Here is a 13,202-nt window from a genome sequence, read left to right as displayed (position 1 = left end):
GGGTAAAATTGCTCACAAACAGAGGGAGAAGGTCAGACTATCAAAAGCCCAGCTCCAGCCTTGCTGGCAGTACAAGGAGCTAGATTTTCTGAACAGCCGAGAAGAGAATGGGCTGAATTAATATGAAAATCTGTCTTTGGGTGTTGCACTATAGCAAACAGGAGGTAAGTGTCAGAGCAAGACAAGACCTTGCTGAGGTCCCCTCTGTTACACTCCTGGACGAGGCGCCTCAAATGGCAGTGCACACAGCACAGCAAAACACCATGAGTGTGCTGCCCAAGCCGCCCCGCATCTCCAGCTGCCCCTGGCAACGTGGTGGGATGCGAACAACAGATCCCTGTGCCCGGACCCCACCTGTACAGTAGCCAGGATGCTTGGAAACAGGCAACCCTTCAGGTGCCATAGCTTGCAGTTCCCAGTTATCTCTACTTGATACAACAGGTCCTCAGCTGATGGAGCTACAGAATATGTGTCAAAACCCAGTGTTTCTCTGAAGGGGAGAGTGCTGAACGTATCTGCTGGGAAGAGGTTATACCTCAATATCCAGTCAGCCAAATGGCCATTCCCATCCCCACAGGAATAATTTGCAGCTGTTGTCTTGTACATAAAAGACCAGGAGAAGGTCTTGAAGAAGCAGCTACACCCTTCGCTAGGACACAGAGAGAGAGGCAGCAGCAAGAGCGAGAGAATGCAGACTTACTCCTTACCATCGACCCCTTGACTCCTGGAGGGCCTGGGGGTCCCACTGAGCCACGGTCGCCCTAGGAGAGACACAGGTGCATGGGGAAGAGTGAGGACTTTTGCTAACAAGCACTCTAAGCTGGCAGCAATGGGGATCTAGAGCAATGAAACAACTAAAAGATCCACAAATTGCAGTCTATGCCATCAGATTTCTACTAGAAAGGCTTCCAGTACAGAATAATCATCACCTTATTTCAAGTATCTATCTCATCAGAGTAGTTAAAGGACTACAGCAAGAATTAGCTAATCCTCTGTATCCCAGGAAAGGGCACTTTACTATTGCCAGCAAACCACCGACGAACATGAAACAAGCAACGCGCTCAAGACCACCTTCAACTCTGGACAGTGCTAGGACTGGATCCCAGATCTTCAGCCCTTCCCACCCAAGGCATGACATCCCTCCCTGTTCTGCAGTATAATCCCTATATGTTCTGGCATTTTTAGAGGCACGGATTTGAAAGCCATGGTCATGAGGTCCTGCCGAGAGCAGGGAATCAAGCTGGAAAAACCCAGAGACACTGCCTGGAATGCATGGCTGGTGCTTTCAGGAGACTGTAGGTGTTTTGGGGGGATTCCCTATCCTGTGGCTTATACTGAGACCACAGTGCAAACAACAATGATCTGGAGGCCTGCGTTTACAAGGGGTTCAGAGCTGACTAACTCCACGGCGCACCCTAAAGATATTATCCCTTCTAAAAGAAGCCCCATTTGGTATTAAAAAAACTAACATACCAAAAAATTACTTATTAATTACCAAAGTCTTACTTATCCCTACATGCAGAACATCTCACATCCCCCGAGTGCATCCTTGGCCCTACACTCAGCCAAGAAGGGGAGACGAGGTGTAAGCCTCTGTGAGCACCACAGGGACCCACCGACGCAAGGGCAGGTCAAAGGCATGGCTCCAGTGACGGGACATCCACTGCTCCTTGTTGGAGATGGTGGCAATTCTCCCTGGCAGCCCTGGCAATGCACCGGGAATTAGGTGTGTTACGTTTGTATGCTTGGGGGGATGAGGAAGGAGGGGTTAGCAAATGCTGCCAAGTAGTTTACGCCCAAAATCTGACCTACCTTCCAACAGCTAAAGCGTAAGGGGAAATATTTTCTGGGCTCTAAGCAGCTTATTAAAAACAAACTACAGAATTTGTGTTGTCACCAGTTGGCCCTTGTAAACCAATGTAAGGATTTTTTTCCCCCTGAATGCATGGATTTTATTAAGTATGTATTAACTGCATTGTTCTCTTTGATAATCTTTGGATTCTACTGGCTTTAGTCTCAAGTTTTGCAGCTCTCAGGATGGAGATTGCTGACTCAGCTATGGCTAATGAAAGCATATTTCCCACTTCATTTAGCTCACAACAGCATAGTAAGCTGTAGGATGCTATGCCAACTGGAGGCCTGGTTGAGGTTTTGATTTCATGATAGTTATTTCTGTCATCGGCAAGTTTGTCCTGGTAGAGAAGTCGTCTGATAGAAATCACAGCTGTGCTGAGGATCTCCTAGGGCAGATTTTCAAAGGGCAGCCCGGGTTTGCCTGGACACCATCATAATATCATTGTGTTACAGAGTTGATCTGCAAGGTGAGGACAGCTCATGTGGTCAAGGCATTGGCACAGAAGTTGTAGGGCCAGATGTGAATTTACTGGAGTGGGAAAAAAGATCTTCCCATGTCTCCTGCATGGCAGACCCCTTACTCCCCATTCAATTCGGGGCTGCAGCTGCCACTGAGACAGCTCACTCAGGCACCAATTTACTGTGTAACTGCCTTGGGCACATCTCAGACTTTTTATTCCTTTGTTTTCCTTCTGTAAAACGCAGCCCACATCACATCGTTCCTTTTACTTCTTGTGTGCCGTGACAGTTTGGACTGAGCCTGCTTCTGCTGCTGCCCCACCAGAGACCATCAGTGCAACAGGCTTTCCAAAGGCTGCTGCAGACAAGCAATAAAATGCGTTTGCAGCAAACACAGTGTAACTGTCACAGAGTCTTGACATCGTTACCCAGAGGACAGGCCTTGAAGTAATAAAAGCAAGCGAGAGAGGACTGATGTGTAGAATGCATAATTTTACATTCTTTACTATCTTTATGGCTGGACTGTGAACAATTAAACCATCAATGAAAAACAGCAGTCTGCAACTGTGATACAATGAATGACATAGATGATTTGTCTTTGGAAGCTACCCCTGAATAAAATTTTACACTCTAACAGAAAACAAATTAATGTCCATTTACATTTTTATGGAAAATAAAGCCATTTTTCTTCCTGAAAGAAGCATGTATCTGTACTGTACACAAGAGGGCACCAGCCCTTAGTAGCGTGCCCAATGCATCCACAGGGGCAGCCATACGGGATAGTCATCAAATAAAAAGGGAAATATTTGGACCAGCCTTTGCTCGCCTAGGTGGCTGCACTCTTGTACCTTCTCTGCACCTGAGAAATTGCTGAGGCCTCCCATTCAGTGCAGGCTCACTCCTGCGCGACCCCATTGACAACTCAGCATGGGCTTGTGAGCACATCTCTGCACAAATCTGTAACCTAAGCTCCTTGGACTCCTCCCTCAACCAGGAACACAGGGCTGATGGGTCCCTCATTCCCAGAAAAAACAGAACTGGCTGTTAAATACAAGCTTTCTGGCAGATTATGAATGAATAAAGATTAAATTTTCAGAGAATATTTGACAGCATCTCCTTGGAAGGCAAGTGCGTGTTAATTCCTAAATGCAAAGTGGATTATTTTTGCCTGGCCCAAGACTAGCTCAGGCACCCTGGATGTGCTGCATTCCCAGCTGGGTGTTGCACTGACATGACAACTTAAATCTCCACAATATTCCTCCCGCCCCAGTCTCCCTCATCCTGCAAAAGTTACAACAACCAATTCATTGCAAGCAATCCTACCTTTTCTCCCACTATTCCAGGCTCCCCGACCGGACCAATGAAACCCATTAGACCCTGAGGAAAAAGAAGAGCACAATTAATTATCAGTTTTATTTGCTGAGAAAGTGAACACTTTCTTTGGTCCACCTTGCTGGTTGCAATAGCACAGCATCCCTTGTACACTGCTCAGTAATTCCTACTGGCTACCGGAGCGGACAGAGCTGCTCCTGGCCATGGGAATGTCTAACTCCACAGCTGGTTCTGCTTTAGGCGCCAGCTGGAACGGCAGCACTAGGATCTGCAAGAGCCACAACGCACGGTATAGGGGATGAGTTAAGCATGTTTTGTAGAAAGGCCGAGTCCATAGCGTGGCTTTCTTTTGCAAGCATTTCCCAAAACCTCAGTGCTGTTTCCCCAAGAGCATCGACAGCGGGAGCTCCCGGGTTGCACAGACTCTGAGAGTTACCATCATTTGAGCTCCTGTACTGGGTAGGCTGCTTCTGGGTTAATCTGAGCTGCCTCAAACCCTTGTGCAAAGTAATTTTGCCCTGGGTATTGCTGCTGTTGGGATGTTAGTAGGAATTAAAGGTCTGAGGACACAGCCAGAGGGGCGAGCAGGGCAGCAAATCTATCACACTACTCAGAAACTATCTTGGAAAAAACCCCCAGTTTAAGCTCAGGATTTTTCAGGATTTAACAATGTTTGGGATAACAAAGAAACAAACAGAACTGCTTTTAACTAGGAAAATGTAAACAGCTGCAATCTCAAGATAAGATTCCTGAGAATTAAAATACAGCAGCCTCCCTACCAGCTTCAGTGGGCTTCTGGCCCTAGAGATGCCAGAGACTGTCCTCTCTGCGTGATTTTCATGCAAGGGTCACTGGGAGATGAATATCTATATTTAGTTCCTCCAACGAGTCTATATTTAAAGGGATTAATCTCCTGTTGAAACTTTATAACCTGCCCACAGTTGGCATGGATGATGTGAAATTAAGCCATGCCCCAGCTTGTTTGATTTTAGGCAACAGTCTCATTGGTACTGGGCGGTGGCTGCTGAGCAAGTCAGAGAGATTCTCCAGGATCCAGTGCATCCTACTCTTCCTCTTTTTAAAAATAATTTGAAATATTCATAATAAATTGTAAAGTTCCTCTATGCAAATGCATCTCGCCTTCTCACTTCAACATCAAGGAGATTTTCAAATGACACACTCAAAAAAACATTCACCATAAACAAACACAAGGGGAAAAAAGCTACACTAGCAAGGCAACTTCTGGAGTGTGGTCTCAGGAAAGGGAGAGCTTTTCACCCTGCTGTCTCCTTTCTGCGGGAACAGCAAGAAAAGAAGCCAAAATTTCCTCTCTTCATTGCCTTCTCCATTCCCAGCTTGCCCGACGTGTGTAGTTTGTAGAGGAGCTCTCTCCAGTCTGTGCATCGCTGTGGTTCTGTTTACAACTGTGCATTGACAGTGTAAAGCGATACCCCACAGCTATGGAGGAGCATCCAGCACTCTCAGAGCAGCCTACTCTCATAGGTCGTGCGATTCCTCCTGCCACCAGAAGCCTCTCTCTCTCCATGAAGTTATGCTCCCAACGTAAATCTGTAGCACAAAATAACCAGCCTCGTTGCTATTCTCACATGTGCGAGGCTCAGCAGACCCATTCAGAGACATAAAACTCAATGTGGGTCACTCTCCAATGACTTTTAGAAGGAACAGCTTCTGACGATGACTCTAAACACTGAGAGACTTCATGCATTAACATTCCTCACATGGCGCAATTAAATGCCATCCTTTGAACATCACTGGAGACAGGAGCTCCTCAGTGAGGCATGCTGATGGGCTCAACAAAAGCATCTCTCACTCGGACGCTCAGCTGGCTTTGCCTCTTGCAGGGAGCAGCCACACACCCGCAGCTCTGAGCAGCCCTTGTCACACTGGCGTGGGGGCAACATCCAGGTGAAAAAGTGTTTGGAAAAAACTCATGAGAGCAGGCGAAGAGCTCTGGGGGTATGTCGGAGCCTGGAGTTAGATGCTTGCATTAGAAGTTTATCCAGAGACAGTGTCCCAGGAAACCGGCATGCCACTGTGCCGTGATGGAAATATCGATCAACCATGGGAAGACAACTACTACTAGGAAAGCTCTACTATCCCGTCAGGGGGTGGGCATCACCCACCCTCCTGACACCAGCACTGAAATGGCCTTTGCTGTGTCTGAAGCTGACGCATTTGCAGTGCACAAGCGTGCGGTTGCGGCCAGGCTGCACAGCCAAGGCACACGCGGGGGCAAAGCAGCGCTGGACTCGGCGGCAGATTGCCCGACACAGGAGCCAAATGGCGAGCAGGCAAATTTGCAATAGCTGCATATGCAAGGTTGCCACTGGGTGGCATTGCTGAAGGCTGCTGAATCAATTAGCCTTTCAATTAGACACAAGTGCAGATACCTAGCTGATAACCGTATCCAGTTACTGAAGTTTTCCAGTAGCCCAAGGCCACGAAGAAGGCAAGTGTTGAGGCAGAGGAGAGAATGGCAAAGCAATGAGATGAAACAAAGAAATGCGTTGCTAGGCAAAAATAAGATGATAAAACAAGCAAGAATAAATCTGTTCCTTCATTTCCAATTTATCAGAAAAACTGCAGAACTCTTTCTCCCCCTGGGAAGATGCTCTCTGTAAGATGTGTCTGGGTTACTAAGCCAGTCCCTGCAGAAGAAGAGAGATCCCTGCTTTCGCAGCAAATGTTGTTAACATTCAGAACAAGACTGTTTCAAAAACACTTCTGAGGGGCTTGGGGTGTGGCGTTGTATATCCAGACTCAGGCTTGGAGGCTAATACTTCTGATAGACTGTCCACAGCAGCATCAGCTCCCACCCTAAAAAGTCTCTAAGGAATCTGGGTCATAAAGCGGGATACACTAGCTGTGTTTCCCAGCCAACTTGGTGGTGCTCTACAGATGGTTTGCAGAGCACTGATTGCAGCATGCCAAGCAGCCCACAATCCCAACACCCTCCTGAGACCCCTCTCGCTGTCACAGATGTGCCATTTGTTATCACAGCTTGTGCAGAGACTTGCCAGCATTGCCAACGCAAAGTGGGGTAAAGGCAAACACTGCACCTGCAGCATGGGTAAACGTCAGGATGGAGGGGGACCACAGCCAAAAATTCTGGCCAAAATTTTGGAGTTTTCACTCGAAAACTGGGGAAAATTCTGTCTGCACTGGTACATCAAGTTTCTTCTCAAGGGAAGATGTCACCGCTCCCTGTGTACCCAGCAAGAGGAGCATCCCACGGTGTGACTGTGCTGGAGTAGGGCCCGACGTGCGATGGCAGAGCAGGGACCCTGTGACGTGACCAGGCTTCCAGCACAGTAGCTCTGCAGTGTCTGCAGCCAATACTGTCTGCTCTGGGCTAAATTAACTAACGTTGCTGTGTCTGCAAGCAGACACAAAACAAGATAGATATGTCTAGGCAAAATAAATCTTGGTAAATTATTGGGAGTATATGAAACAACTGAGGGAGATTGGGTAATGATATTCTTCACCAGCCAAAATGGGATAGACACTAAAAAGAACATTAAGAAGCAAAAGATTTAGGTTTTAAGAACCAGAATAGCCACTGGTGGCAAATATTAAATCAAAGCAGACATGAATTGTGGCCATTACACTAAAATGGCTGCAGCATAACATATTTTTCCCAGGTTCCCAGGGTTGAAAAGAAGCCTTGCATCGAACACGACTCCAGGCAGTGTGTGTAATGATGCACGTGAAGTCCCAGCAGCGGTGGCTGCCCGGATAAAGGCCCACAGTATACAGGAAAGAATGTAAAACATTTATATTAGACGGGGAGTTCAGCATGTCGCTCATGATTCAGTCTGCTGTATTCCCCAGCCAAGGGCATGGCGGAAAAGGGATGGAGATTGTTAAAAAGTTGCTGGGGGCTTGGAGGGAAGGAAAGGGGGGGTGGACTGGCTGGTTGTAATTCCTAACTCCTGTCTGGCTTTCCCCATTTATTGTCCAGCCCTGTCATAATTAAGCCCCCCCTCTTGGCTGCATCAACAGAGAGCAAGTCAGCAATGAAGCCTTGCATAAATCATAGCCCATTTGAAAGAAACAACCGAAAGGCGAGCCCAGCGTGAGCAGGGTCTCCCAGGGACGGGACCGCCAGTCGCTCCCAGCAGGAACCGATCATGGCCTTTCTGTTTTACTGGTTCGCTAGAACTCAAAACAAAACAAACCAGGGACAAAGGACGGGAGGGAGTAAATGTACAATCCTCCCATTCAGATGAAAGAAAGGGAAAGTAAAACAGTAAATATCACAGTTTAAGGGAGGACGCTCTGACCCGCAAAGAAAAGCCATGCGGTTTAACCCTCTGTGCACCAGAGCTCAGCTGTATCCTGGGGCTGCGTTGGGTTCCCACTGCCCTCTGGGGAGCGAGGGGAGGAAAGGTGGAGACACGCTGACAAAACACCTCGTCAGATGAAAGAGGCTGCAATCACTACAGTGCCCGTAAATCCCTGAACGAGAGGCCTGCAGCTCAGAGGCACACATGGCGGGGAAGGCAAATGCATTGGGAAAGGTGGGAAACGCAGGTGCAATTCCCTGCTCGGTTCTCAGCGACCCATCTGACCTTGGTCAAGTCAACCCATATCACCGCAGGTCAGACCCCACTTGCAAAACTTACATTATAGCACATCCCTCCTTTGTAAGAGCACTGCAAGGAAAATACAAAAAGGAGATAGCTGGTGGCACTGGTTTCCTTGGACAAATTATTTTAGATTAATATCTGGTATTGGGTCAACATGCTTTTCCCCTGAGGGAAGAGACACCCCCAAGAGGTCGCAGAGTGACTGCCCTTCCCAGACGGTGTGATGGGTGCATGGCTGACCCTGACGTCGCCATGTGAGTGAGCAGGGCTGTCACTTCTTGTGCCGGAGGAGGGATTCAGAAAGCTGTTCCTGCCATGACAGGACCTCCTCATTCCCATTGAGCATGTAGGCCAACCTTAGCCTCTTTCAGCTGGCACAACCCTTCATTGATGTTTTCAGTCTCTAGTGCAGCGCAGGGGGGCCCATGGGCTAGCAGCACCCTCCCCAGTTTGCTATCCTGTCTGCTGCAGGGTGTTGCTTCTCCCACAGGGCTGTCTGGCCTTCAACATGGACATTTTGGTGACATCCTCCTACTCTGCACTACCAGCTCTGGACAGGAAGGCTGGTGGCCTGGGCCAGAGGCCCCATATTCTTCTTCATATTCTTCTGCCTCCATCTACTGGCAAGGAAGGGTTAAATCACACATTTCCAGGGTACGGAGGAGCCCAGCAGCTGGAGTTCTTCCAGCATATGAAGACAACAAGCATCTTATGAATGAACTTCCCCAGTTACTGTCCTTGCAATGGGAAAACAACACTTCAGGGATTACACTGTGGCTTAAAACCTCATTTTTCCAATGAGAGATCAAGTGTCACTGGAAACCTTACAGAATCTCCCATGTTTGCCTAAACAGATGTCCCTAAGAAAGGGAAGAGAGCTCCAATGAGATGGATGGCTGATCTTTTCTCATGCTGTTATACTGAAGTTTCCACTCAGAGGGAACCTATACGGAGGGCAGCACAGCAAGGTTGAAAAGTTTGACCACTCCTATTGTGCCCATGGAACAGAAAACATCAAGGCCTCCAGAACAAAAAATGGGTGAAATGAAGGTGTCTTTATGTGCCAAGTGACCTTGGCAGCCAGACCTCTCAGAGGTCTGTGGAAAACCAACCCAGCCCCAACACCAAATGCTGAAGCTTAGCTGGAGGGAGGAATTAAAACCCAACACCCCAGCGTTGTTCAGCAAAGGTGTGATGGGAAAGGAGGTTATTTCTCACTAATGACTTGACTGGTACAGAAATGGAAATTCTTTCTGGGTGATATTTCTAGGCAGAGACTAACTGACTAAGAATAATACAGGCAGCTTTCACACCACTGTGCTGGTTTCAGTGTCAGCAGAGGCCAGCTGTGTTTTCTTTTTGGTGAACAGTGCCTACAGTTTTCATCTAGGCTCAGTCCTGAGGGATGTTAAAGAATAATAATCCTAATGATGCTTTGTCCCTCAAGGGCAACATCTTGTTAAGGATCTCAAAACACTTCTAAAAATTAATTTTTAAATGTAACAGAACAGTATCCGTAGGTGCCACCTAAGAACGGGAGGCACCGTGCTAAGTGCTGTTCAGACCTGTCTCATGACTTCCACAGAAGGGGAACTGGGGCACAGAGCACTGGAAGTTGTTGCCTGAGATTGTGCAGAATCTGATAAAGCTGCAACTAGATCTCAGATGAATGGAACAACTTTGCTTCTTCAGCTGTTGCTCTTCATGGAGTAAATTAGTAACCACAGTATAGAAACAGCTCTATATCCAAACCAGAAATAACTATCCTTGATATATACTGACACTCATCAGTGTGCTGGTACTGAAAAGGATCCACCTTGGGTTTTTGGACTTGTTTGGGCAGAAACCCATGGAAGAAGCAACCCCCAGCTGTTGCATACAGGGGAAAGAAGAGCCAGAGAGGCTGACCAGCTAAACCAAACCAAACTTGCTGATCATTCGGCAGGGAAAGTGCTGGGAAGGACAGCTGTGCTCAGAAGCAACACCCTCTTTGCCAGGGCCAGCTGCTGCAGCCAGTTTGGTGTGGTCATGTACGAACACATAGAACATGTTGGAGGCTCCGTGGCTGAAATTTCAGGGTTGGTGGTGGACAAGTTGGTTGGTTTCAATCACAGAGACAGGGGAACAACTGTTTCTTTTTCCTTGATGACTGTGGTTCCCCTGAAGCCTACAGGGATGATGCATGTCCCCCGCTACCCTAGCACAGTGTTCTCTCTGGCAGTACTGAGACACGCAGCTCAGTGCCTCCCTCCCCCAGGGCCTGGTTTCTTCAGCTGCAGTCTCCTCTGCTCCCAGAAAAATCCAGTGGGAGCCACAGCAGCACAGCACCCAAAGCAGAGGATCCTACCCTTAAAATCTACATAGGTAAAGCCTGGAATTTGCTCTTTTTGGGATTAGAGAAACACACAGAAATTCATAATCTTTTTCCTGACTATGGCTTTGTCTCCTTGAGAAGCAGAGCAGTCATATGTGCTGTACTGCTGCCAGTACTGAGAGCACATCCACCTGAACGGTGACTTTATCAGAGCATTCTACTTATGGGAAAACCTCCAGATTAAAATAGACACCATGTTCCCTGTCAGTGCTGCTCATCAAGAGCTTCAGCCAGGCTAAGAGCACCCCAGCTGGAGCACCAGCACTATGGACACATTTGAGGTGGCCAGAAGCCCCTGGCCACTGTCCTCTGCCTGCACCCTGCTCAGGCAGGAGACACTGTACACAGAAGATCATCAAACAGACAAGGAAAACAAAGAATTTACCTGCTCACCAACTTTCCCTGGTCGGCCACAGTTTCCTGGCTCACCCTGCAGGACAAGGAGAGACAAGGCACACCGGTTACTTGGTGCTCCCAGTCAGACCCTCAGTACAACATGATTCTTTGTACACCCATGATTTGGGCTGTTCTGTGTGAATCATGGAAAAAACTGCAAGAAACAGCATCTTACAAAACTCCCTGTGACTTGAAAGATAATCCAAAGCAAGAAACAGAGCTGGAACAAGCATGGAGCAAAGGCTCATTGTTCTGGAGAGAAATTCCCCAAATGCTGGTCCTGCTTTTGTGAAAATAACCTTCACAAGACCAAACTCAGACACTGAAACATAAGCTGCCTGCCTTCCTGTGGCACAGCCTAGTCCTGGTTGCTTTATCCCCATATTTAATAAGGCATGAGTTCTCATCAGGGATGTTTCTCATCAGGGATGTTCCTGAAGTTGGGGTCTTTCTGACCCAAGTAAAACATAGACAAAGACAGAAACACATCAGCAGCAGGAAGAGCGTAGGAAAGGACTGCGATTAATGGAAGGATTTGAGGAGCATCTAGGGAAAACAAGAGTGCAGACTGCCACACTGGGAAGGTGGTGTTCCTGAATGACAGAGGAGAAGGGATCCAGAAAATTCACCTGCTGGTAGAAGTGTCACAAGAATAAAAGACAACCCAGACATTTCCAGGCAATGCTGCACCCTGATTATGCTGTTGTAAAATCTCAAGCATAGGCATGTTACTGTCACATGGAGCATCCACATGAAAACCACAGAAAGAACCCACATGAGCTAAATCACGTTGCAGGATGAGAGAAATTCAGAGAAGGAGAAAAATGAGGGGTGAAGAGAAAAGCAGGAGGAGGAGAAGCATTTCAAACCCACCAGGGATAAGGGCAGCCGTGGCAGCAGTCGAAGGCCGGCGGAGTGCCCCTGGACAGGCCATCCAGAGGCCAGACTCACCGCTAAGCAGTATTGTCTCTGGGTGATGGCAGCTGTATTTTCTCAGTAGGCAGATACTCCAGATGTGCTGCCAGACCACATTTTTGCTATTTACTGTTTGAAGAGGTTGTTTTTGTTGGGTTTTCTCTTTCCTTTTGAGTGTGGGTTTGTGGAGCGGGCTGCCCTGGGATGGCTCCTGCTGCTAATTAGGCAGCAAAGATAGGAATGATGTGTATTGTTTCAGAACAAGAACGTGGAGAAGCAATGGAAAATAAGATGAGATGATGGAGGGAGGGGGGTTGGTTAATATCAAAGGAGGAACACACTTGTTTATAATAAAGCACATGGCTTAAAAAAAGGCACCATCAATCTTTTTGCTGAAGAAACCAAGCAGAAGCAGAGACCCCAAAATTCAGAGAAAAAGAGAAATCCTCAGTTCCCCTTGTCCTCTCTGGAATGAATACCCTATGCTTACAGCATGATAAAGTTGAGAAAAGATACTTCCTTCTCCCTTTCCTCCCTTCCACCCACTACTTCTCTGATCATGAACAAACTCTTCCCTCACCTTTGGACCATCGGGACCGGGTCTTCCTGGAAACCCCTTCCGGCCAGATCGACCCTGAAATACACGGAAGAATAAACATAAAAAGGTTGCAGATGCCCTTGGTCACAGCAGTGTGCCTGTGAACCTACGCAGCGCAGCTTACAAGCAACGCTCCCAGTGAACTGAAGGTGCTAGAGACGTAGCAGTCCGTACGGAGGCCAAGGCAACACAAGAGGAAAGCTCTGTGTCTCGAGCAGGTTTGGTCTGTGGGGAACATGCCTAGACAGCTACTCAGCCCATTTCTGATCCTCCAGCTCGATTCCATTACTTAAACATCACATCAGAAACATTATGCATGGACTGTAATCAACCAAGCTAAAGGCTTTGTGGCTGCCCTTTAGTTTATTATGTGCCACATTCAGCTGGATTTTTTCTACTTCCATCAGTTTTCTTGTAGCAATACCAGCAAGGACACCGGCAGCCTGAGCATTCAAAGATGGTACTTTCCTAGTGTTGCCAGGGCCTCGGCCACATATGCTTCTTATGGGCTCCGTCCCTGGCATCCAGAGAGGATATGGGAGTAGGACTGTCCCTACAGTGGGGGAAGCCAGGCTAACATTCACAGCCACAGCTCTGAAAAGCAGAAATGAACCTGCAGACCAAAAGGTTCATGCTGAGCCTTCCCTTTGGCCAGAAGAACACT

The 13,202-nt window shown here is 47.7% G+C and overlaps 1 protein-coding gene across 5 annotated transcripts in view; it reads right to left on the bottom strand.

Annotated features, from left to right (window-relative positions):
• Positions 1-13,202, bottom strand: part of COL27A1 (collagen type XXVII alpha 1 chain) — a 214,281-nt gene that overhangs the window by 59,832 nt on the left and 141,247 nt on the right. For all 5 annotated transcript variants that reach the window (XM_075112252.1, XM_075112254.1, XM_075112253.1 and 2 more), the window contains 4 exons: positions 12,521-12,574; positions 11,015-11,059; positions 3,637-3,690; positions 708-761 (listed from right to left, as the gene is read on the bottom strand). In XM_075112252.1, the coding sequence (XP_074968353.1) occupies positions 708-761; positions 3,637-3,690; positions 11,015-11,059; positions 12,521-12,574 (207 nt within the window). The remainder of the gene's footprint in view (positions 1-707; positions 762-3,636; positions 3,691-11,014; positions 11,060-12,520; positions 12,575-13,202) is intronic.

Source organism: Phalacrocorax aristotelis, chromosome 17, assembly GCF_949628215.1.
Source record: "Phalacrocorax aristotelis chromosome 17, bGulAri2.1, whole genome shotgun sequence".
In the NCBI taxonomy this organism is placed as follows: Eukaryota; Metazoa; Chordata; class Aves; order Suliformes; family Phalacrocoracidae; genus Phalacrocorax; species Phalacrocorax aristotelis.
The sequence above is the reverse complement of the archived record's forward strand: the minus strand, read 5'-3'. Positions and strand labels throughout refer to the sequence as shown.